This window comes from Hakea prostrata, chromosome 3 (assembly GCF_041222555.1).
Source record: "Hakea prostrata isolate BN-2017 chromosome 3, UWA_Hpros_2, whole genome shotgun sequence".
NCBI lineage: Eukaryota > Viridiplantae > Streptophyta > Magnoliopsida > Proteales > Proteaceae > Hakea > Hakea prostrata.
The window spans coordinates 29,495,669-29,522,126 of NC_142602.1; the positions used below are offsets into that span (position 1 = coordinate 29,495,669).

General features: G+C 39.2%; 1 protein-coding gene across 1 annotated transcript; it reads right to left on the minus strand.

Annotated features, from left to right (window-relative positions):
* Positions 1-1,428: 1,428 nt before the first annotated feature.
* On the minus strand, positions 1,429-14,777 carry LOC149022025 (uncharacterized). Its single transcript, XM_089150222.1, has 4 exons — positions 12,469-14,777; positions 12,158-12,243; positions 6,768-6,925; positions 1,429-2,357 (listed from the first exon to the last, which is right to left on the minus strand). Exon 1 carries the CDS (start codon positions 14,592-14,594, stop codon positions 12,675-12,677), a length of 1,920 nt encoding a protein of 639 aa, XP_089006348.1. The 5' UTR covers positions 14,595-14,777; the 3' UTR covers positions 1,429-2,357; positions 6,768-6,925; positions 12,158-12,243; positions 12,469-12,674.
* Between the last annotated feature and the right edge of the window lie 11,681 nt (positions 14,778-26,458).

Genomic DNA, 26,458 nt, shown 5'->3' on the forward strand with positions numbered 1-26,458 from the left:
CACTCATCTGAATTCTCCGATCCCCCTCACAACTCCTCCGCTCTCTCCTTAACCAGAATTGCACTCCCCTGTCCAACCATTTCCCACTCAGAATCAGTTATTTGCAGATTGTCCCAAAAGGCCTATTCTGCCTCTCTGTGTATAAATACATTTTATTAGGGGTTTATTAATACTCCCCCCCCCCCCCCCCCCCCCCCCCCACGAGTCACTCTTTGTCCTCAAGGTGAAATTCTGAGTAAAGCTGTGCCACCTCACAGAAATTTTCCCAAGTATTTTCAGATCGAGGTAAAGATCTACTGGATGAGGACCTCAAGATCTCCTGTTGCTGAATACCGAGTGGCAAGCAATGCTTCGGGATAAAGCTGTAACTCCCAGTCGTCCGCTAGGCACGGTGGCAATGGCTGAGCTGGAGTATGAGGACCAATCATTGTCTTGAGTTGGGATACATGAAACACTGGGTGAACTTTAGAGTTAGGTGGTAGCTGAGGTGGTAGCTGCAGCTTGTAAGCGACCTTTCCCACCAGTTTAACTATTTGATAGGGGTTACATAGAACTTGGGGCTCAGCCTCTCATCGGGTCTCTTCAGCAGGTTCCGGAATCAGAAAGGCTGAATGCATAAGAAGACCTGATCTTTCAACTTCAAAGTGTACCTCTCTTCACTGTTCATCAGCATATCGTTTCATCAGGTCTTGAGCTCTAAGGAGGTTTGCCTTCAACTCATCCAATATGTAATTCTGCTGCTGTAAGTATTCATCGACCTTCGAGCTGTGAGCTTCCCATCGGTACAACACCAGTGGCTCCCTCCGTATACAGCTTGTGTCATCTTGGTTGCGCCATGGAACGTTATATCATACCAATCCTCGGAGCCGGATCGCAAACAATGGAACTTTTGATCAACTACCCGAAACCAAGAAATATGTCTTGTTTTCCCACTGAATGAAAACCGAGACTTTTCACCGCTTCCTGAAAAGTGATATCTGACCTCCCAATCAAAAAATAGGGAAAGTACTGCTTCCAGAGAGTACTGCTTACATGACTAGGTGATACTCAGCCCAAGGAAGCCACTTACACCAGTCCTTTGGTTTCCCCATGCAGAAGCAGCGTAAGTAAGTCCCTAAGGTGTGATTTACAAATTTGGTTTGGCCATCCATTTGGGGGTGAAAAGCACTGCCGAACTTCAGTTCTGTCCCATAGAGGCAGAATAATTCAGTCAAAAAATGACTAAGGAATACCCAGTCCCCATCTGAAACAATTGTCCGTGGAATGCCATGTAATGGTACCCTCTCTTTGCTGAACAATAGAGGAACATCTTTAGCTGAGTAAAGGTGGGCTGAAGCCATTAAATGGGCATACTTAGTCAACCTGTCAACTACAATCATTATTGAGTCTCCCCCCCCCCCCCCCTCTCTTGTCTTGGGCAATCCCCTTATGAAGTCCATACTAACATCTTCCCAAATTTGTTCAGGAGTGGGCAAGGGTACTAATAAACCTCCAGGAAACATGGTTTGGTGCTTACGGCATTGACAAGCATCACAAGCTGCGACAAAGGCCCTGACCGCTGTCTTCATTCCAATCCAGTAAACTAGAGATGCAATTCTTCCATATGTGTGTAAGAACCCTGAATGTCCTCCAAAGGGTGTGGAATGGAATTCTGCGAGGATGGTGGGGATGAAGGCAGAATCTTCGGCTACACCAGCCGCCCCTTTAAAGTAAGGTCCCTTCTCGCAACCGGAAGTTTGGACGTGCAGTCGTCCCTTGCATCAGATCTGTATTATCTTTTTGTACTTCGCGTGGTTTCAGATTTCCACATTGATCTTCTCTCCTTCACTCCAACAAACAGTAGTGAATGAGCATAGGTGGAGCTCGCTGTCCGCACGTCTGGAGAGGGCATCACCACCTTGTTTTCTCCCCTGGGTGTGTAGATGATCTCAAAGTCAAACCCCATGGGTTTTATTATCCACTTCTGCTGGTCTTATCCTAATATTTTCTGTTCAAGGAGAAATTTTAGACTTTTTTTTTAATCTGTCCTGGCCTCAAAATGTCATCCCATCAGATAATGTTGCCACTTTTTCATATACTGATTCAGATCTTGCTCTCACACCGAGCGCTTGGCTCCAATAGGCTATCGGCCTTTCTTCTTGCATTAATGCATCCCCCAACCCAGTGCTGGACACGTCTGTCTCAACCAGATATTCCTCAGTGAAATCAGGCATTACCAAGACTATGATTGTAGTCATTGCGGTCTTAAGTGCATCAAAGGTTGCTTGAGTGTCCTGGGTCCATTAGAAAGAGTCCTTCTTCAGCAGTTGCGTGAGTGGCGCTGCTAATTTTTCATATCACGATGGCCCATTCTGCCCCTGTATAAATGCTTTTTATTAGGGGTTTATCACAATAGATCTCAAGAAACTTGGGTTTTTATTTTTAACCTGTAAACAGATCTGTATTTATAGTCACACATTGTCAATTATATCTACTAGCTTACGCATTGTCATGACGCAGAGGAGTTTACTTGCTTAATGAGGAACTTAAATGGACCTAGAGCAGCAAGAATAGGAGAAGGGGGTCAGCAGGCTAGCATTTTCATCAATGGCTGACGAACCAAGAACCACAACACATAAGGAGTAAGTTTCAGAATAAATATTCAGCCAAAGAAACCTACAAGCAGCAAATGGGAAAAAGAGGCAACTGTTTGGTTTGGGCTTCTCTGCATTTAAGCGGAAAATTATATTGCTAGGCAAATGTTAGCAAATAATTATTGAGTTTGGAATTGAAGGGCTTGATGCTACATGTTTAATTGTTCGGCCTTTGCTTGTGGAATTTTTCTGTGTTTTGATATTCTGGATTCTATTCTTTCCTTCTTTCTTATCTCCTTCCTTATCCTTTATCTTTCCCCTTCTTTAAAAAGAAGTTTCTTTGTAAGTTGCATTCACAAGTTCAAAATGTACAGGTCAAATCTAATAATCTCACTTCTGCAATAGTAAAGAAATTATAAGACAGGCAATTCAACTTCTGAGATTTTCCACTCCAAGCTGAGCTTCGGAAAACAAGGGAAGCCGATCTACAAAAAATCAATCAGGGGTTCTTAAGGCTTCCAGTTTTCCTAGTTTCCTTTGGAGATTGACATCTAATGTAATTTTGGTAAACTAAGAACAATTTCTGTTGAATGCAACCTATACAGATTTTCCTTTCTTCATAGTTAAAGACACATTTTGTTTCCTGTGTTACCATACAGAGTTTCAGGACCCAGAAATATGCAAAAACAAAAAAGGAGAAAACACAGATACAAAATCTATGCTAGACACAAAACATGCAAAAAGAAAGGGGGGGAGGGGGAAGAAACGTTACCCTACATACCCAAATTTACACTTTAAACTCACCTCCATGGGACCTCGAATCAGTTCAAGTTTGGAGCCAACCAGTTGGCTAGTTTGGTCTACAGCACTTGAGTTCCTATTTTGTAGACTAGTTTCTATTTTAGTAACCATCCTCGTATCTTTCAATCCAACCATTGGAATTGAGTGAAACTTATAGCAGTGTTTCACACCTCACAAGCTCCACTCACACCAAGGCTGGTCACAGTTTTGGTAGCTAGTTTGATTCGGATCCTAACTTTCTAGTTTCTATCCTTGTTTCTAATCTACAGATTTATGGGTTAACTGGGGCTAAATTATCGTAGCCTTAGCTTTGCATTAACCAAAAAATTGATTTCATTTTGTTTGTTCTGGTCAAATAAAAGGTAAGGTAATTTTAGATCTTATTCAATTAGAAAATAGGACCTGTCAAAGCTTCCAACAATTGGGCAGTATACTTTTCCTTTTTATTTTAGGATCTTGTAATGCATTAAGCCCATATTTAATACCCCATCATGGGCAATGAAGATTACACTTGGACTTTTTTTATTTTTGCTAGAGCAAAGCTTGGCTGACTTCTTCTCCTGCATGAGAGTTATTTTGTCTAGTGTTTGAAGTCTGGACTGACTACTGTCTGCTTGGTGTTTCAAGTCCAAGTTGCTGGAGGTTCCTTGGTTTTTAAAGTCCAACCCTATCAGAGTTTGGTGCTTCAAATTCAAGTCACTGATCTTGCTGTGTAATCAGCCTTTGACCACCACCATTGGAAGATTGCAATTGAATAGGGAGATCCAGCATCCGCATCCCCTTTCTTTGCCAATTAATTTCATTTTCTTGAATCTTCAAGAATCCACCATGAGTTCTATTCAAGAACTGACATGCAGATGATCTTTTAATCCAATAGACCAGCAAAAGCAATTATTTTACCTTAGTGCCTCTCACTCAATCCGACTTACAGCCCATTCTTCAATTGAAAGAGGAGGAAGGGTGGACCAAAAAAGAAACCCTTTCTTGAATTTTCAGATTCCCCAAGAAACCCAAATTTCAGAGTCAGATCTACACCAATCTAACCATCAGATATGTCCATAACTTGCAGCACCATCTCCTAAGTTCAATCCAAGTTTAATGCAGAACCATCACCAAATTAGGCTTCTTTCCTTGAAAATAGTCTAGGATTGGATATACATGCATTTATCCCTTGATTCCATGGATTTACTTCGTAATCGGCCAATTTTATGGGCCTAAAAGATGGGTAGAAAGTAGGAAAACGGAATTTGTTTCACTAGTTTACTTAAGAGTCCTGTTCTAAGTCTGTTTCCTATATTATTTCAATTTCCTAGTCAATTAGGTTACCTAATAGGTTAAGGATTAGGTTAGGGCTTTCCTTTCTGGTATTGGAGCCTATTTTAGAGTTGGTTTCTAACTTCAATACCTAGTTTTGAGTTTCAACTATGTCAACCGATATGAATATTAATGCAATTGCTCAATTGAGTCATGAATTGATTAATTAAAATTTTGACTTTTTGTTTATTGCTAATGGTGCATAGCATGGTTGCGTGACCATCTCCTCCCCATCCCTCTTCACGTGATTAGTTCTCTATTCAAGCTCTCCACCTTCTGTTATTCAAATCAGCAACCAGTTGAATCACCCCATCCCCAAGATTCTTCTTCTAACCTTCTATATTCCCGAACCCTAAATTCCTTTTGTTTTCCATTTCTCAGTTCTCATACTCCCCAAAGCACCCAATATTCGAACTTAGATCTACACCAATCTGACCATTAGAACCATCTCATACTTTAGGAATCATCCCACATATCATTTACCTATTTTTCTACAAGTTTCAGCCCCATCCAACCAATATAACCTATATTCTTGTGTATCCCAATCAGCTACCAAAAATCCCAAAACCCTAAACCCCAACTTTGTTTAATTGACGTTGTGGAAGATTGGCCCTAGTTGATCCTATTCAATCTAGGGCTACATAAAAGTTTCAAGTCAAGCAGACGACAAGAACTCTGTTTCTTGGTTGTGTCGCCGTCTCCCCAATACCCTAATTATTTTCAAGAAAACAACTTTTGCCCAATTTTTTCCCGAATTTGAAACAGTGTCTCTAGCCTAGAGTACATGTATCACCAAAATTTTTGGGCAAAGCTTTATTTACTGACACCTTCCTGAGAGACCCCAACTCAAAACCCAAATTCCATCGGATCAATTTTTCTAACCTACCATTTCCCACCCAAATTCGAGTTGGTTCTTCTTCAGGTCTTGGTTATTGGCCCTCAATCTTATTGACACTACATGAGAGTAAACCTAACAAAAATTAGAACTTAGCACTAGACTTCAGACTACTATACAGGAATCTGAAGAAAACTAACCAGCAGTCCTAAGAATAAGAAAAGATCATAATTGTCGTGCCTCAGAATATGAAAACACAAGTACTAATAACTAGGAGACACTCTCGTGACTTTCTGGCAAGGCCACTAGACACACATTGCATAACCACCGGGCCAGATTTGCCCTGACCAGCCTAGGCCAAGATTTATGGGCTGGGCTTGGTAGTCCTGGGCTTAGGACTGGGCTTGGACCTGCGCAAATATTTTTGGAGGATAGGCATGCTGACCTGTTGCCTGGTGGATGCCCTAAATCAATATAATTTGAGACTATAAAAATACATGACCTAGAGATCAATTAGGTAATTCTGAAATTTATAGATCTGTTCATGGTTTACAATTGGAAATTGTCTGTGATTTACTAACTGGTATCATGTGCATGAACATTGAGAAAGCTATTACTAATTTAATGGAGAATAAGCATGCTGGCCTATTAGCAAGAGGAAGCCCCATATGAATATAATTTTAAGAACTATCAAATATATGACTCATTGCCTATATTCACACAGTATAGTAATCACAGCTCTATTTTCTTTGTGAGCCATTTCAATAAAAGGGCCTCCAAAACTAACTCAACTCTCTACAACATATTAACTAAACTTTCCAATAATGCTATTTTTTATTTTTTTTCAATTTTTTATGAAAGCATTTTTTATCACATCATGAAGGACTCTAACTATATATCAAAAAAATGAGAATTCTATTTAAAGCCTGGTGCTAACAAGCCCTACAATTTTAAACTAAAACAGGATTAAAAAAAGGAACATGCTGGAAACCCACACAAATAAGGGACAAACTGTAAGGCAGAATCAGATAAAGGCCTCATGTTTAATTCCAATTTGGATGTCTAGACATACAATTTCTTCCAAACGAATGGTTATATTAGAAGAAAATAGTCATACTTTTCCCACATTATCTTGCACACCAAAATATTTGACATCAATGAGATAACACACAAGAATAGACAATACCAATCTCTCGTAGACTAACCAAATGCAATTCCCAACAACCAAGAGAAGTATGGAGTACCTTCATGATATATTGCTCCTGGTGCTGTTAACAAGGCTGATACACAGTTTTTGGTAGTTGGGACGACCAATTTGGAATGGCAGTGACTACATTCGATCATGGTGTTCACTCTTGCATTCTTGCTCAAGCCATCTAAAGAAGAGTACAAATGTTACATCCTGCAAAAATGAAGGATCCCACCAAAGAAAAAGCACACATAAGCAGCGCTGCTGGTGAACTCTTTACAATTCATTGAAAAAGAAGTACATGATAGCAGCCGAACCCATTCTACAATTTATTAGATAGACTATTGAAGGTTAAACTATTATCCATATGCAAGAAGAGTACTTCTTCCAGAAATGTTCTATCACTTTTAAACCTTTTTTTTCCTAATCCCTCTCCAACTTCTAGCTTCCTCCAACGTTCTCTCTCTTTCCCAATTCCTTCTTCGTCTCCATTTTCCTCTCTCTATATTCCTTTGTCTCCTATTTTGTGTTAACTCCTCAACCAACTCCAATTCCACGGTTTCTTTATCAAATTGGACTATAAAATAACCTAAAAAATAAAACTATTCTATCACATCGTTCTAGATCTCGTGAGATATCTCACTTTTCCAAATAAAAGTAATGAGATCATGCACGATACCAAGAAATGGTATATCTCAGATTGAGATCTTGTTTGACTCAGGATCTCGAACCGTGATTAAGGTTCAACCCAAGTTTCAACCAGCCACTCCTTTATTATTCAAAGATCTTGCTCAAGTCGATAGAACACGAGCAAGTTTTCTCTTTTTTCGTTTCTTTTGCTTCTACTTCCTCAAATTTCCCACTTCTGTCCTCTCAATTTATCATTTGAACTTTGTATGAAGTATGAAGATGAATATGTGTATCATACTTGTCTGAAGTACGAACATTGACGTATTCATAGTTGAGTATATGATGTGTACAACAGGCCATTTTAGGGTGTACCTTCAGTATAGCGGTTGAAATGGAACTCATATTTACAATACTTATTTCATAAATCTAAGGCCACCACTGTGTTCAAAAGGCCTAAAGTAGGCTGGACAGAAAATCTCAACCCCAAAAGACACCTAAACAGCTAAACCCATTTGGGCCATTGAGTTAGGAGGAAAAATAACTTCCAACTCGACAAGACCTTGATTTTAAGGCCTAACAAAATGACAACTAAAACCAAAATCTCAAACCCACTAAATGTTGAACCTTTGATCTGCCTTCAATTAATTTAATTTCAATTCACTAGACTACCACTTAAATTACGTCCAAAGGGCATTAGTCCCCCAACCCACCATAAGGTGTGGAGACAATATGCAATGCACCTGTGTTGAGGCCAAGGGCTACCTCAACTTCCTTAGGCAGAAGCAAGAACTTGTCCATGAGTGGTGAAGCCCAAAATAATCTTCAAGTTAGGGCATATATCGGCAAAGTGCCCTTGCTGGTAGCAATTAAAACTCCTTGGTCCAGCATTAGGTTGTGCAACTACAACTGTAGGTGTAGGAACTTGACTTCTCCGGTCTTTATACTGTTATTGATGCTTGACTAGTATAAGCTCCCTCATAAAACTTATTAGGGCTTGGTAACCTTGACTAAAGCTACCTTTATGTACCACGAGTCGCCTCATCATCACTCTGCCCCAAACTTGATGATCTCTACAACCTCTGTATGAGTCTAACCGCACTGAGCTCTAGGTACAACCCTAATAGAAGGCCTCAGACCCTTCACAAGCGTCTTGGCTTTCTCTCCATTTGTCCTCTGATGAACCAGACAAAGTAAAACAGATATTCAAAAATATGTTGATACTTGAGGACTAACTTCAGGGCCATGCTTTAGGTTAATAAATTCTAACTCATTTCTATCTCTACAACTTTCAAGATAATAGTCCCTAAAGAATGCCTCCCTAAAATCATCCCATGAAAGGTTGGGATAAGTCGTGATTATGATGAGTAGCTTTCCACCAAGAATCCACCCCCTTCTTCATCATGTAACCTGCAAAAAGAATCATCTGAGTAAGGGTGTCAATTGGATTGGCTTTGATTATTCAGTTCAGTTCAAAGCAATGATAGTGTAATTCAAATTCAATCCAAAAACATAGTCGGATCTAGAATTGGATCCAATTCCATACCATCTTGGTTTCAGTTTGTTTACAGCTTTTACTCAGTTCTAAAATATGGTTCCAAAATAATCATAAAAATGGTTTTAGTTCAGTTCATAGAACAAAATTTCATTGAAACCTGCGAAATTTCCACCGAAATTTCCCATTTTGAGAACCTCGAATGAAAAACTAGGGGACCGAAAAATCCCAAGTTTCGATCGAAACTGTTGAAATTTTGTCGAAACTTGTCAAAACCTCGAAACCTGTCAAAACTTGATTCAACCCAGCTAGACCAGCTAAGTTCATGAGAAGAAAAAAAAATCCCAAATTTCGTGGGAAACATGGGAAATTTCGTGGAAACTTGGAAAATTTCGTGAAAACCTGGGAAATTTAATGGAAACCGGGGAAATTTCATGAAAACTTGGGAAATTTTGTGGAAACCTAGGACTTTTTCCTACATGTTTTGTAGCTTTCCCATTTTTTCAATTTTTTTGTTTCTTTCATGTTTCCCCAAATACCCCCTCCATCAGGACTTCCCTATCCAAATTGTGTATTCCCTTAGACTAGTTATCTTGGGCATGTTGATGACCAGACTTATAAAGTAACAATTGTCGATTACCTTGACAACCATAGGCATAAAATGTCATGGGAAGTCAATGTTCGTTGGTTGGAGGAGGGGATGTTATGGGCACAGTACTACTCGACTTATAGAATGGATCCACCGAGGCACTGAGTTGTACTTTCCTTTTATTGTCAGTTACTTTGTATTTGATGTTTTGAAGTTATAAATTATATATTGAATGTTATGTACTTAAGTAGTTAAGTTTATTGTATACTTCTCGGACAACTCTACATTGATTTTATGTATATTAGATGACATATCTACATTTGACTTTTTTAGCAAAATATAGCCAATGTGTTCTTTATACTCTAATTAGCTTAAATGTCAGAGTCTCACCCTAAAATACTCCCTAAAACCTGTCGAAACTTGCACGTTTCCTCAAAATTTCCCAGTTTCCAACCTAGGTTTCCCATTTTCACCTAGTCTTATTATTAAATATTTTTAAAGCAAGAAAATCTTTTAAGATAGAAGACAATGTAACAATGATATGAAAGCTTCTTAAATTAAAAGATTAAGAGAGTCAACCTAATGTAGCCTTAGGATTGAGGGCCCGTTACAAGATCCAAATAATTGAATTCAGCAGGCAAGTTAGTGCTTCTCAAGCCCTGCGGCTACAGTTGTAGGGATTGTTTAGGGTTTTAGGATGTGTAGGGAAGAGCTGGTTAGGTGCTGCTAGGGTTTTCAGGCTAGTGAGGGTGGCAAATTAGGGTCGAAGGCTAGGGTTGGTGAGGAGAAGTGGATCCAAGGGGAATTAGGGTTTTCAAGGGATGATTGGGGCTAGGTTTAAGGTCAAGTGCTAGATAGGGGGGTGGGAATGAGATCCTAGAAGGCGAAAGGGATTGGAGGAGGGGATTGGGGTATATTGGTTTCTAGGGTTTTAGAATAGAATGAAGTGCAACAGGGATGAGGGAAGAGTTTTAGACAGGGGAAAAGGAGAGGGGGGCAGGGTGAGGATGCTTGCTTACTAGTTGTGGGCTTGGGGAAGAAGATTTGCATGAATGAAAACCAATCACTAGGCTGCCGCAGGGCTTCCTTCCTTGGAAACCCCTGAAACTCCACTTGAATTCTCCTTCGATCAAATTTATTCAACATAAACTGATTTTTGTTTTCATGTATTGGGCTGTATTTATAGCCCATATTGAAGTACTCACAAAACAAATAAGGAATTCTAAAAATTTAGGACTCTTCCTTATCTCAACCTATACTGGATCAAATTGCCAAATAAAAGTAGGATTAGACTTTTGATAAAGTAGGGCAGCGAGTAAAGGAATCATTCTTTAAATAGAACTCTTAACTATACAAGGACTCTTACTTAACTAAAAGGACTGACTCAATTAACAAAATCAGGACCAGAGTCTTCTGCATCTAACAAGACTAACTCGGGCTAGACTAGGGCTGTCAAAATGACAAAAATGCACCTGCTGATGAAACACTTCATGCGGCTGGGCTTTGCAGCAACACTAGGCCCTATTTCGGCCCTTCCAGCCCTCGTGGAATTTCACATTACAACCACTAATTAAACTTTCTAATTTTTTTTTAAAGACATGTTGAAATTTGCTAAAGTAATTAAAGGGCTATGGGTTAAACCTAATGTGGTAATATATTAATACTACTTTAAAAGTAAAACATTGAATAGTTAAAACTATTCAGCCATTCGGCCATTCGCTTCGGTTTCAGTTAGGACCAGGGGTTCTAGCCGCCAAACCGGATCCGAACAGAATCTGCTTAAAATTGTAACTGGTTGATTCAAATCCTATCTGATTCAATTAGGCTGGGTCCGATCCAGTTAATTCAGCTCGGTTTTGGATTCAGTATTCAGTTTCAGTTACAAATCAACATCCTTATTTCTGAGCCATGGTGTAGAGCATCACACTAAAAGCTCTCTCCATTCCTTTGATCCACTGCATAGGTTGCAAGGTGTCTTAACTGATTCCAGAGAACTCCATGGGCATCAGCTTTTGAAACCTCTCTATCGTCCAAGCTTGGATCTTCCCCTCCCTAGGGCTAGCCAAAATGTCTAGGTCCATTACCTTCATGTGGCAGTGCAAATTGATTGTTTGCTAGAGTGTGAGATGCAACAGTCTCCATGAATTTCTGTTGATGTTGTTGCATCTGTTGTTGCTACTGTAGTTGTTGCATTTGTTGTATCATATTAGTCATGAGGGCTACCATATACTGAGCAGTAATAATCAGTGGTTGTCAGGTGGTATCTGCCAGCTCCATTAGCAGTACCTCCAGCAATTTCTCTACTAGCTCTTCCAACATTTCTTCCAGAATGGGTCCTAAGCACCATGATTGCTTATGTGAAGGTAGAATTGAATTAGTCAGGAAGCAATGCACTTCACTCTAAGGATTATCTATCACCTTTAAAATGTTATTGTTGAAGTTTGGGCTGTTACTGTTCACGTGAACAGTGTTATGCCATTATTCCTTGTTTCCTTTTTAGATATGCTACTCTTTCTAATGTAGGAATCTTGCTACACAAGTTTTGGTAGTTTCTAGAAACAGGTTCACGCAAGAATTCATTTCAATCTAACTAGAAACAGGAGAATTCTAGCACCCTGGTGCCTGCTTTTGGCTGTCAATGGTAATTCTTTCATTCAAGTAATGCTTGATTTCTGACGTGCATCCAACCAAATCCATCACAAAGAAAAGAAAAGGCTGGAAGAAACTTTGTTACCTAATTGGATGTATCAGGTTTATCATTTTGGTAACAAAGGTCAATACTGGTAGAGGATGCCTTTGCCCTTGCCGTTGCCACTGCACCTACATTTCCAAGAAGAAGAAAAAAATGAAAATTAATATTCTAAATAAAAAAGGCAAGCCCCGGTGCCGAAGGCTTCTGCATAAGCAGAGTCCCACCGGGAGAAGCAGATTCTGCAATTTCAGCCGCAAACAATAGGTTCTCAAAATATTCATTAGGCCAAACAACTGAATTGTTAAAAGAAAATCCGATAAATTTTTAATTCAATGACCAACAGTTCAACTCACCTAAAGAACCACTGCGAATGAAGATCTGTAAATTCGAACTGAAGCACCATAATGAAAGAATGACCACTGACAGCCAAATTCAAGTACCAGGGGTGCTAGAATTCACCAATCGTCAGTTCAGTTCAAAAAGAATTCTTATGATGAAAAAAGGAAGGCAAGAACTGGTTGCAGCCTCCTCATGTAAAACATTCAATAGGCCAAAACAACTACCCATCTTTCTCCACTTCCCCACATATGATTGGGAGCAAACAAGACAAGTTCTCAAGTTGGTTAAACCTTGCAACATTCTCCAGGAAAAGACAGGTTGCAATGGTAGGGTGAAGAAACTTATTTACAACAAACTCATAAAGTAACTTAATTGCTTCACTAATTTCCCCTTTGTTGCAAAATCCTTGCAAAAGGAATTTGTAGGTGACAACGGTTGGGCAAACGCCTTTCTCCTCCATCATTGAAAGAATCCTCTTAGCATCAGCTAACTGTCCATTCTTGCAGTACCCATTTAAAATGGTAGAATATGTCACAGCATCAGCTGCAATACCTTTCTCAGCCATGCACTTAAGTAAGACCTCTGCATCCTGAAGTCTACCTGCTTTAGACATTGCATCTATGATTGGATTATAGGTGATTACATCGCAATTTTGTTTTTTGCGGATCATATCCTCAACCATGTCTACGGCTCCCTCCAGATTACCACCCTTACATAAACCATTCAACAAGGTGTTATAAGTTATGACATTTGGCTCAAGACCCTGACCTTTCATATCCTGCAACAATTGCATAGCTTCCTTGACAAACAAGTTTTTGCAAAAACCATCTATCAATGTGTTATAAGTAATGACATCAGGTTTGACACTTTTCCTCATGATTTCCTGGAAGAGCATTCTAGCTTCCTCCAATTTTCCAATTTCACAAAAACCCTTAATTAATATGTTATAAGCAACAATATTATTTCCAAGGCCTCTCTCTTCCATGCAAGCGAAAATTTGGCATGCATCCTCCATTCTCCTCACTTTGCAAAGGCCATCAATCAATGTAGTGTATGCAAACTCATTAGGTTCAAACCCTTGTTGAATCATCAGATCGAAAAACCTCATAGCCTTTTGTATATGCCCCTCTTTACAGAGTCCACTCAAGACCCCTGTGCAAGTAACAACATTAGGACTGACACCATTTGCCAGCATTTCCAGAAGAATCCCAGTAGCTTCTTGCCAATATCCTTTGACACATAGCCCATGAATCAATGTTGTGTAAGTTTTAACATTCGGACATAAACCATTCTCTAACATCTCATGATAAAGCTTCATGGCATCACCCAGTAATTTCTCCTTACATAACCCATCTATCATTGAGGTGTACGTTACTACATTTGGTGTAAGACCCAGCTTACCCATCTTACTGAAAAGTGTACTTGCCACTTTAATCCTATGTTCCGTACACAAACCAGCTAAAACCGTGTTATACGTAGTCAGAGTCGGTTTCAGACCAGCTCGCAGCATTTCCCGGAGTAACTCCAAGCCAGCTTCTGATCTAGATAAGCCACAAAGAGAAGTAATAAGTATTGAATAGGTTCGACCGTTGGGACTTGGAGCTGCTTTTCTCATTTGTAACAGAATTTGATGGGCTTCAGTAATCCTACCCTCCTTGCATAACCCCTTGATCAGGGTATTATATGTAATGACCGTAGGCACACAACAAGAAGCCCGAATTTCGTCGAGCACTTGGCGGGCAACATCGCTTTGACGTGTTTCACAGTAGCAGTTCATGATTATGTTGAGTGTCACTATATCTGGCGAAATTCCGCAGCTTCTAATCAGACTATACGTAGACAAACAAGCTTCAAATCTGCATGCTTTAACCAAAGAAGATAAAACCATATTACAAGAAGTTACAGAAGGCTTGAAGCTTGTCCCCAGCGAGTCACGAAGTAGATGGACGGCTTCATCAATGTTGCCGGATTTACAGTAGGATACGATGGAACTGTCAGTGCCTATACCTCCAAGTTCGTCTACGAAACTTGTTTGGAAAGAAACAGAACTACAGGATCGCCGCTGGCTTCGATTTCGAACTCTATGAGAAGTCGCTAATGTTGAAACCAAATACCTTCTGGTAAAAGCCAAGGTTTTCATGTTGATGTTGTGACCGCACCGGAATGCCTGGCACTAGGAACGGAGCAAGATAGAGAAGGGAGTTGCAGAAGAACAGAGGAGAGAAAGCAGAGCCCGAGAGAAGACGAAGGAGAAGTAGGAGGAGATTGGGGTATAATCTTCTGCATGCCTTTCTCAGTCATTCCTCTCCTTTACTGAGGCGGAGCTATATACCATTACGCACCAAATGTTGGAAATAGTTCTTAAATTTATAGATAACGGCTAAAAATGTAATTTTCAATGATTAGAAACCAGCTCCTTGCCCCTGTAATTCTTCTCAATTTATTGTTTGAATTCATTTTTAAATCTTTTTCCACAACTGAGTATTCTCTCTTTTTTAATTTATTTTTTTCTTTCTCTTAATTTTTTTTCTCTCTCTTCTCTATTTTTTTATTATATTTGATTTTATATTATTAGAATAATATCTATAATTTGTAAAATAAATAAATACCTATTTGTGAGAGATTATAAACAAAGACCTCTAGGTGTAATGTAGTTTGTTCTTTAATTTATTTGACCCCATTTTTTTACCCAAAAAAAAAAGAGTAAAAATTACAACACCTACTATTTTTGGGGTGAAAGTAGTGACCACCTACTGCTATTATTTCTAAAATTACAAAGCACTCACATGCATAATTACAAAGTACCCAATTAATTAATAAAGTTATTTAATTACCCTTACCTTTATCTAAGTCATTTAAATTTTGAATTTCAAATTATCCATAACCCCATAGTTTAAATTCCTCCCCAACCCAACCTTTGCATGGATGAAGAGATTCTTCCTTCACTCATCTTCTACCTGCACCCATTTAACTCATTCAATAGTTTCGTGGTGGAAGACACTTGCCACCGCCAGCTGTCGGAAATCCTCGTAGATGCAACAATCCTCAACATCAACGTGAACACCTAGACAAAGTTTCAAAGTCGGAGGAGCTATCCACTTCTGTCTTTGTCTCTTCATTTCTCTTCCATCTCTCTCTCTGTTTCTCTTCTTCTCACTTATTCATGTCAGCATCAGCAAGAACTAACCTGGAACAGCATCGAAGACACTTTAGTGAACGAAGAAGAGGGTGTTGCTGCCAAGGATCACCCTGTTTAAACTTATTATGCTCGGTTTAGAGACTCTCATCCTTTTGAAACAATTTAATGCATCTTTATGTTTCATGTAATGATTCTCTTGTACTTAGTGTTTGAATTGTTTTGAGTACGATAACTTTTATTGAAGTGTTCTGAGCATGGTTGTCTCTTCTAGCCTCAGGATTATGTTTTAACCAAGGGGAATTCCTTATGTAACTGCCCTACTCTTTTTTCTCGAGCAAGGGGAGTTCCTTCGAGGTATTGCCCTGCTCTTCTTTTTAGAATAAGGGGAGTTCGTTTGAGGTATTGTCCTGCTCTTCTTTCTCGAGCAAAGGGAGTTCCTTATGTAACTGCCTTGCTCTTCTTTTTAAAGCGAGGGGAGTTCCCTTGAGGTATTGGCCATGTTCTTCTTTTTCGAGCAAGGGGAGTTCCTTATGTTACTGTCCTACTCTTTTTTCTCGAGCAAGGGGAGTTTCTTTGAGGTACTGTCCTACTCTTCTTTTTAGAGCAATGGGAGTTCCTTATGTAACTGCCCTACTCTTCTTTCTCAAGCAAGGGGAGTTCCTTTGAGGTACTGCCTTGCTCTTCTTTTTAGAGCAAGGGGAGTTCCTTTGAGTTATCGCCCTACTCTTTTTTCTTGAGCAAGGGGAGTTCCTTTGAGTTACTGCCTTGCTCTTGTTTTTAAAGCAAGGGGAGTTCCTTTGAGGTACTGCCCTGCTCTTTTTCCTTGAGCAAGGGGAGTTCCTTTGAGGTGCTGCCCTACTCTTCTTTCTTGAGCAAGGGGAGTTCCTTTGAGATACTGTCCTACTCTTCTTTTTAGACCAAGGGGAGTTCCTTTGAGGTACTTGCCTTGCTCTTCTTTCTTAAGCAAAGGGAGTTCCTTTGAGGTACTGCCATGTTCTTCTTTCTAGAGCTAAGGGAGTTCCTTATGTAACTACCCTACTCTTCTTTCTAGAGCAAGGGGAGTTCCTTTGAGGTACTGCCCTGCTCTTCCTTTTAGAGCAAGGGGAGTTCCTTTGAGGTACTGCCCTGCTCTTTTTTCTTGAGCAAGGGGAGTTCCTTTAAGGTGCTACCCTGCTCTTCTTTTTAGAGCAAGGGAAGTTCCTTTGAGGCACTGCCCTGCTCTTCTTTTTAGAGCTAGGGGATTTCCTTTGAGATACTGCCCTGCTCTTGTTTTTAGAGCAAGGGGAGTTCCCTTTTTTGTGTGGTTTGAGCAGACAAAATCTTCTTAGGTAGAATGTTCTTATAATAATATAACTAGATAAACAAGATTAATATTCCTGTTTGAAAGAGCTGAATATAATGTTTACAAAACTTGGGAAAATATCCCATTTTTAAAGAATAAATCAATTACTGATAGTACTTCTTAAGATTAATTACATGCCATGACCTGGGAATCACTTGTTCGGTGACAGGATCGCATAAGTGATAAGCTCCAAGGGCTACTTGTTGTATCACGATGTATGGACCTTCCCGTTGGGAGCCAATTTTCCTTGATTGGTAGGGTCCGATGCAGCTATTCGGCGAAGCACTAAATCTCCAAGGAGATATTGTCTCATCTTTAATTTACTATTGTAATAGGATGCGATTCACCGTTGATACTCTTCCAAACAAAATTGAGCCTTGTCTCTCACTTTATCCAGGAGATCTAAACTAATCTTTATTCCTTCAATGTTTGCTTCTTCATCGAATTCTTCTTCCCTAAGGGATCCAACCTGTACCTCAACTAGTACTTGAGCCTCAACCCCATAAGCTAATCTGAATGGTGATTCACCAGTGGTCAACCTTGTGGTTGTTCAATAGGACTAGAGTACACTTGGTAGCTCATCCACCCACCTTCCTTTTAGCTGGTTGAGCCTTTTCTTCAATCCATCAAGCATTGTTCTGTTTGTCACCTCCACCTATCCATTGCTTTAAGGATCGGCTACTGAGGACATCCTATGTTCAATACCTTGTTCTTTGCATAAGTTTTTGAATTCAAGATTTTTGAACTGCTTTCCGTGGTCAAGTATAATTATTTTGGGCACTCCATACCTGTATATAGTGTTGTGGGTGATGAATTTTTTTCATCTAGTTCGTGTTGATTGAAGCCAAGGGTTCCACCTCTATACACTTTGTGAAGTAATCAACTCAAACCACCAAATATTCTATGCCTCCTGAGGCTTTTGCTAACTTGCCTACTAAGTCTATTCCCCATTTTGCAAAAGGAATAGGTAATAATTCTAATATTAGTGGTCTTGTAGGGGCATAAGGCACATTGGAATGAGCTTGGCATTTATCACATCTTTTCACATAGTTCGTAGAATCTTCTTGTATAGGTGGCCAAAAATATCCCTACCTTATCACTTTCTCTGCCAGTGCTTAAGCTCCAAAGTGTGCTCCACAAACTCCTTCATGAATTTCTTTCAAGACTTAGTCAGCTTCCGTAGACCCTAAACAACGAAGCAGTGGTTGAGTTGTCGTTTTCTTGTAGAGTCGACCATCTTTGACTGTGTACCGAGCAACTCTTTGTCTGATAGCTCAAGCATCCTTCTGATTGCTTCACTAGATTAGGCCGAACACCCTTGCTCGGGTTCCTACCCTGAGATGGTTTTTCTTTGTTCATCCTGGATTCATTGGTCGGCTCTTTTTTTCGAGACTCTAAAGTTTCGAGATTCTTGCTTGTTTGTGACACAGCTCAAGAAACTCCGCCTATGTTCCAGCCATATCTAGCAGGAGTCGTTCGAGCAATCTTTCATGAGTTAACCCCTAGTATAGTGCGTGAAAGGCTATCTTCTCATCTAAATTCTCGATTTGGATGGTTAGATTGTTGAACCTTCGGAGATAACTTCTGACTGACTCTGCTCGACCTTGTTTGATGGAGAACAATGTATCTTCTCTTTTCTTGGTGCTTACTCCACTATGAAAACATGACAAGAATACTCGACCTAGATGGTCGAAGTTCCAAATTGAGCCATTTTTTAGCCCCAAAAACCACCCAAATGCTGCTCCAATCAACGATGCTGGAAATATCCTACAGATTGCAACTTCGCTATAACGATATGAGGACGTGACAGATTTGTAATGCATGATATGATGTCTTGGACATCTTGTTCCATCGAACATGGTGAAGGTCGGACACTTGAAGTTCTTTGGCATCTCTACTTCAGAGATTGTTCTAATGGAAGGATCTTCCTTCAAAACTGAATAGAGAGCGTCTCTACTTGAATCCTTCAATTTCTTCAACTTTTCATCGAGTTCTTCAAATCGCTTGTTGACATAGTCTACATGCTCGACAGGAACTCCCTTATTGCTTTTTCCTGGATGCTCGTCGGTATGACGAGTACTACTTTGTCGATCCTCTTACTCGTAACCTGGAGGAGGGTCCTTAGATGCTGCCTCTCTCAGTGCTTGTGATTTTTCCCTGACCTTCTCTTTTCCTTTGTCCTGGTTTGTTTAGGATGGCCTTGCTGAGTGGTCGAGCACTGATGCTGGAACTTCTTTTTGCTTTGGTGGTCAGCCCTCTCTAGTTTCATCAGGGTTAATTAAATTAACCTAATGACCTGCTCTGGGGCGACCCTGTTGGCGAATGCTCATCCTAACCAATTCATTCAGACTCAAGATTTGCTTCTGGAGCTCATTGAATTGATCTATAGTAACGAATTAATTAGGTTGTTCTGGAAGGATATCACAATGAGTAGTCCTCGTGATACCTAGGGGAATGTTCCCCGTATAATTTATTGTTCGCCTTCATTGGACTCTTCTTCGACCACTCTCCCAGATCTGGTTTGCACCATGACTTCTTGATGCGTTTTCCACAGACAATGCCAATGTTGTTGCAGAATCCGTCCAATCTGGTCGAACGTACAAACCTGCAAAATACGTGCTCGATCAGGTGGTCAAGTATCATCTCCGACGAGCAAGTCAGTTCTCTCTCTATATACAGAATAGGTTAGCCTTCTGTAAATTTTGAAGCTATTAGAATAACTCAAGAATGCGTTCCTTCTCTTGATGATGATGCTAGTGTTTATAGCTGCTTGGGGTCGGTTACCTATTGTACTTTGTGTTTAGAATCGTAATAGGGTTCTGTCTCTCTGGAGTTAGTTAAACTCTACTTGAACAGGAGTGATTGAGTTTGATATGGACTCTTAGTCCTCTCTTCGTGATTTCTTGTTCTTATCTCTATGCAAGAGTTGGTTGTGATTAGAAGCCTTGACGTGAGGTCTACTTGATTCAATCTTGGCTTGCCCATGCACTAGTTAGTTCGAGGCAGTCTTGTCGAACCACTTTGTTCCACCGTTTTGTATCTTGGTTCGACCACAACAAAGGAAGAAATCACCGTAAATTTCCAGCAGCTGTAGATTCGCCTTTGGGTTAGATCCTGGTTGCTAGGATTTGTCGTTACCCATATTGCAATTTGCCACAGCTTTTGATTTGGCATCTAAATTGTCGGCAGAGAGCAATGTCGTCGGCAACGTTGATTTGGAAGATGAAAAGGATATTGAATGAAGTTTAAGGAAGCTATTAGATTTGTTAATGAACTAGCAGAGGAGGTCACAAGACAAAGAAGGAAAATGGGTTTTGAGAACCACCATGACCTGCTTATCTTAGGGGAGGTAAATGACATTATCCGGTAAGAGGAGAAGTAAATGACATTATCTATTAAGGACTTGTTTGATAACCCACGGTAAACAATTTATGAAGTTTCTTACTTGGAAAAACGGCCAAAAATTATTCCGTTTCATTTGATTTTTGTAATATAAATTGAAATTTATGAAATCTTTTGCTTCAAGAAACATAGTTATTGCATCAAAAGTGTTTCTCGAAGCAAAATTAAATGAGGGTCGGATATTAAGTGAGACAATTTTATAAGGGATGGAATTTGGCGCTCTAACATAACAACAGTAAATTTTGTAAATTTTATTACAAGCTTCAAATTTTCTACTTCTAAAAGCAAGTTTTATCAAATGCCTAAAAAATATTTCTGCTTTTAAAACACTCACAACTGTTTCTAATGTTTCTCGAAGTAGAAACACTTGATGAGTTATCAAATGAATCCTAAGAGGGGACCCTTAATTTTTTTAATTCAAAAAGTGTCTTCATAACTTGACCCTGGAAAGGTAATTGCTTAAGCTTTCCAAGATACAGGGCATTAATTGAGTCGATTCTTGCAGTTATTCCCACTTACTACATGAGTTGCTTCAGTATTCTGAAACAGGTTTGCATGAAACTGAATTTAATCATAAATAGATTATGGAATTCGAAACTAGGAAAGAAATGTAATCATTATCTTATTTGCTAGGAAAAAGCTTGCATGCTTATTGCCAACGGTGGATTGGGTTTTCGAAAATTATTGTCAATAATAAGGCTTTGTTTTTGAAGCATGCCTAGAGACTTCTTCTTTTCTTTTTTTTGGTAATTCAGACGAATTTATTAAGGCTAAGTTGAGGAAACAGAATTACAAAGATTCTATAACCAAAGGGGATAAAGGCCAACTAGCCACCCCTGCAAGTGACTTGGCCCTCTTTGCTATGTGATCCGATACATGATTAAACCTCTTGAAAACAAAATCAAATTGACAATTTTCAAAAGCAGAACCCAAGTGCCGAATATCATCTATAAAAGCTTGAATTGATACCAGGTGGCAGCTTCGGTGTTGTAGAATTGAAATTAACTCCTTAGAGTCTGATTCAAATATGACATGCCTGGAGACTTCTTAATGAACCTCATTATCTATGGGCTAGCGTCTTCAAAAGAAACCATTTCCCCTACTCATCTTCCTTTTATGGACGCATTTTGTTGATGAAATCTTGCGAATTCCTTTTATCTCAATCTGAGAAAAATAGATATCTCAAAATAGGAAATTTTCAACAAAGAAAGTTGTGAACTCTATGTTCTCTCTCGTTAAAATCAATAAACCTTTATGACGCTGGCGGGACTTCTTCTGGAATATGAAATCTCCCTAAGCACAAAATTCTCTTTTGAAGTGTTGGGGTAATTGTATTACAAATTCTTCAAACACACAAAAATTAAATTGCAATACAATTGAGAGATGAAGATCTGTAGTGAATCCGGAGAGCTTGAAGTTGCAACCGAACGAACCACCGATCAATGAGGTTGAGTCACACCTTGAGTGTTGTCTTTAAGGTAATTGATGCACCCTACTACCAAGGGTTCTTCACACCACCACCTCCAAGATAAAGCAACCTCCAACTAGAAGATAAGGTAGTTCTTCTAGTCCCTTCAAGGAGCCAAAAGCTAGAGCACAACACTTAGACAAATTCAAAGAAAGAAATTAACTTTATAATACAAATTATGCAAGTGTGAGGAGTGTCTCAACTGCACCCCACATGCAAGGAAATGTTGGGTTTATATAGGCCCAAACCTCACCTTACACCCCTTAGGATTCTTAAGGCAATGAATTGGATTTAATCCATTCAATAACCTCAACCCCACTCATGGTAATGGCCATCATTGGTCATGAAGTTGAAATGAGAATTGATGGTCAAGAGTTAGAATTGAAGTAAATTCCACCCTTCAAGTAACCCCACCACACCACCATGATCAAGACCATTAAGACCCATGACCAATGTCATGAAGAGCCTTATAACCAAGGTCATGAAGGGCCTCCTTTACTCATGATGCCTCATTACCACCCTTACCTCATGGGTCCCACACACTAACAAAATAATTAAATAAAAGAAATGCAAAAGCTAATTTTGAAACTTAATATATAGATAATATAGATTTTAATAAAAAAACCTAACAATCCCCCACAAGTTTCAAAATTGTAAAAAAGTACTCGTGTTGTGACTTTATTAGACACTAAAGGACACATCGTTGTAGGTGTCTTTCGGACTTGAACCTACACTAGGTCTAATGAGTCGCGCTACAGAGTACGGGTAGAGTTAGACTCCTTGAACCTTTCCTCATTAGTGTAGCTGACCGCCCCATCATCCATGTCCTAAAGGTCGACTTTTGGAGCTACCTTTTACACTACACATTGGACTTTTGAACCGGCCATGTCCCTTATCCTGGATTCATGAATGATTAAAGAATGCGCCTATAAGTTCTCATTGGCGGCAGCCAAACCACCTACATCCACTTAGGTTAGTCTCTGATGTGCACCCCAACTAACACACCCCCACATTCCTTGGGATTAGACTAATTAAGAGCTTCGCTCAACCTTACCCTTGTGGTAGTACTATTACCTTCATCTACACCCTAGAATGGAATAATTATAAATAGTAGTACTGAACCGGTCTTCCCATGACTCCGTTTTTACCCCTTGAACCTAATTCAGGTATTTAGCCTCTTCACATAGGTAGGGTATCCATCATGTGACCCGAGGATTAGGCATTAGCCCCATTCCTGTAGATGCAATACACAAGTTTTTGACAGACATAGCCTTTGTGAACATGTCAGCTTGATTCATTTCTGACTTCACATAATTGATAGCTATCATTTCTTCATCTATGTACTGTCGCACAAGATTGTGTTTAAGGCGTATATGCCTCCTTTTACCATTGTACACCTTATTCTTTTTAAAAGATAACAAGATGTCAACATGGCTTCCCCCACATATCAAGTGGTACATTAGAACTCAACAACATGGAGTTCATCATCTCTTTAAGAAATCTATTTTTCCTTTCCGCTACCCCATTTGATTCTGGTTGGTAAGGAGCGGTCTTTTCATGGATAATTCCATTTTCCCCACAAAACTTATCAAGAATAAAATACTCAATCCCTCTATCGGTTTTAAGTCTTTTAATCTTTTTGCCAAGTTGATTTTCAACTTCCATTTTGTAAGATATAAATGTCTTTCCTGCGTCATCCTTTGATTTATATCTAGAATGATCATCTATGAAGGTGATAACATAATTGTTTCATCTCTTTGACTCATATGACTTATAGTCACTTAAGTCACTATGGATAATTCCAAGAAATCACTCTTTCTATCCATAGTCTTGTGAGGCATTTTGGTTAACTTAGCCTCCACACAAGTTTTACACTTGTCCTTAGGAGATTCCATCTTATTGGTGATCATCCCTAACTTGTATAGTTTGGTGATATATTTCACACTACTATGGCACAAATCATAAGTATTGAATTAAACAACAAAGTAAACATAAGTGCTAGATTTTTCAATTACAATATTTGAAATACTAAGAACAAACAAACCCTCACTAAGGTATCCCTTTCCCACAAATACATTTTCATCATTTGAGCCTATGGAATAGGAAGAAAACATTTTTTCAGTTTTTTCCCTTCTTGAACCTACAATCTTTCTTGAAATGGCCAACCTTTCCACAAACAAAACAAGCCAATTTCTTCTTCTTAGAAGACTCATCATAGTCTTGATGATTTTTCCTCTTCTTGTTTTGCTTGTTGGTTTCCACCAAGTTCACTTTTAGGCTTCTTTCCCCAAGGTCTTTTTCACCATTGTCTTTGAACCGGTTCCTTTCTTCAATCTTGATCCTTACAACCAACTGGTCTAAGGTCAATCCCGTCTTCTTATGTTTCATAGACATCTTGAAAGCATTCCATGAAGGTGGAAGTTTCTCAATCAAGGCACCGGTTACAAATTCTTCAGGTAGGATCATTTTCTCTTTTGCTAGCTTCCCAACCACAATTTGAAATAAATCAATTTGGGTTGATATGGTGTCACTATCTTTCATAGAAAATTTTAGAAAGTTAGCCACCAAATATTTCTTTGAACCAACATCTTCAAGAGAATACTTCTTAACCAAAGCATCCCAAATCGAGTAAGCATATTCTAATGAATTATACACATGGTATAAGTCATTAGATAATGCATTCAAAATTCGATTCTTGCATTGATAGTCCGCTTGTATCCAAGCCACCCTTTTACCCTCCTTAATAGGATCAATACTTTTTTCTGGCATGGGTTCAGTCAAGGCAAATGCCACCCCAATTTGGGCTAAGGCAAATAGCAACATTTGCCTCCACCTTTTGAAGTTTTGACCTCTAAACTGTTCGATTTTGTCGAACTCAGTGATAATCCTCATCTTACCCAAATCCGGGATAAGATCTATCACTGTTGGAATTACATTAGTGGGGATTGAATCATGAGTAGCAAGGAATGGATATTTCATACCATCTATGGCAACGAATGTGTCGTCACCTTGTTTGTTGATTTTGCCTTCAACGGTATTGTTTGAAGGATCTCTTCCGGTGTTAACTCCATCAACAACCTCTACGTTGTTGTTATCGTCTTTGTTGAAGTCGCCATCTCCAAGACTTGCCATTGGATCTTTCATAATCAATTACCTTAAACTTGTTGGGGTAATTGTATTACAAATTCTTCAAACACACAAAAATTAAATTGTAATACAATTGAGAGATGAAGATCTTTAGCAAATCCGGAGAGCTTGAAGTTGCAAACGAACGAACCACCGATCAATGAGGTTGAGTCACACCTTGAGTGTTGTCTTTAAGGTAATTGATGCACCCTACTACCAAGGGTTCTTCGCACCACCACCTCCAAGATAAAGCAACCTCCAACTAGAAGATAAGGTAGTTCTTCTAGTCCCTTCAAGGAGCCAAAAGCTAGAGCACAACACTTAGACAAATTCAAAGAAAGAAATTAACTTTATAACACAAATTATGCAAGTGTGAGGAGTGTCTCAACTGCACCCCACATGCAAGGAAATGTTGGGTTTATATAGGCCCAAACCTCACCTTACACCCCTTAGGATTCTTAAGGCAATGAATTGGATTTAATCCATTCAATAACCTCAACCCCACTTATGGTAATGGCCATCAGTGGTCATGAAGTTGAAATGAGAATTGATGGTCAAGAGTTAGAATTGAAGTAAATTCCACCCTTCAAGTAACCCCACCACACCACCATGATCAAGACCATTAAGACCCATGACCAATGTCATGAAGAGCCTTATAACCAAGGTCATGAAGGGCCTCCTTTACTCATGATGCCTCATTACCACCCTTAACTCATGGGTCCCACACACTAACAAAATAATTAAATAAAAGAAATCCAAAAGCTAATTTTGAAACTTAATATATAGATAATATAGATTTTAATAAAAAAAAAAAAAAAAAAAAAAAAAAAAAAAAAATTTTTTTTTTTTTTTTTTTTTTAAAAATAGAGGTTTTTTTAAATGGCTTTTAATAAATGAATGAGTGTTAAGAAACAAGATATGAGTTGCAGCCTGCAGGGTTTACAATATTTGCTATGTTGTTTGGAATGCTAGCTCCGTCAAGCAGATATTTACTGCAGCCAGTTGTGGTTTTGAACTTCGAGATATGGCTTTGGAATGCTAGCTCCGTCAAGCAGATATTTACTGCAGCCAGTTGTGGTTTTGAACTTCGACATATGGCACGTGGTTTCAAGAGTCCTTCTCTGTATAGTTCTAAAAGTCTTGTGGCTATAGTGCTAGGACTCTAGTGTTTTTTTTTTTTTTTTTGTTGGGTATCTGAGGTTCATACGGGCCAGCTTGTGCACACCTTGATTACATCTTCAAGGGGATGCTTCTGCAAAGGTCGAACCCATGACCTCTCCACTAAGAAGTAAGGATCTTACCACTCTACCAACCCTGCATTGACAGGACTCTAGTGTTTTAATTACATAAAATATTAATTAGGAGTTTGTACTAATCAACATCAAACTCTCATTTGGGTTGCCTAGTATCTTTGTGAGTACCAATTGTAGAGTTCTTCTTGTATGTAATAATCGGTGTTTAATCAACTATGAGACTTCTAACAGCAGTATAACTCTTGGAAGTTTGATCAGTTGTGGAACTTCTAAC

What these genes read in the sequence shown, in the direction of transcription:
- LOC149022025 (XM_089150222.1), bottom strand. Translation starts at nt 14,594, where the DNA reads ATGAAAACCTTGGCTTTTACCAGAAGGTATTTGGTTTCAACATTAGCG.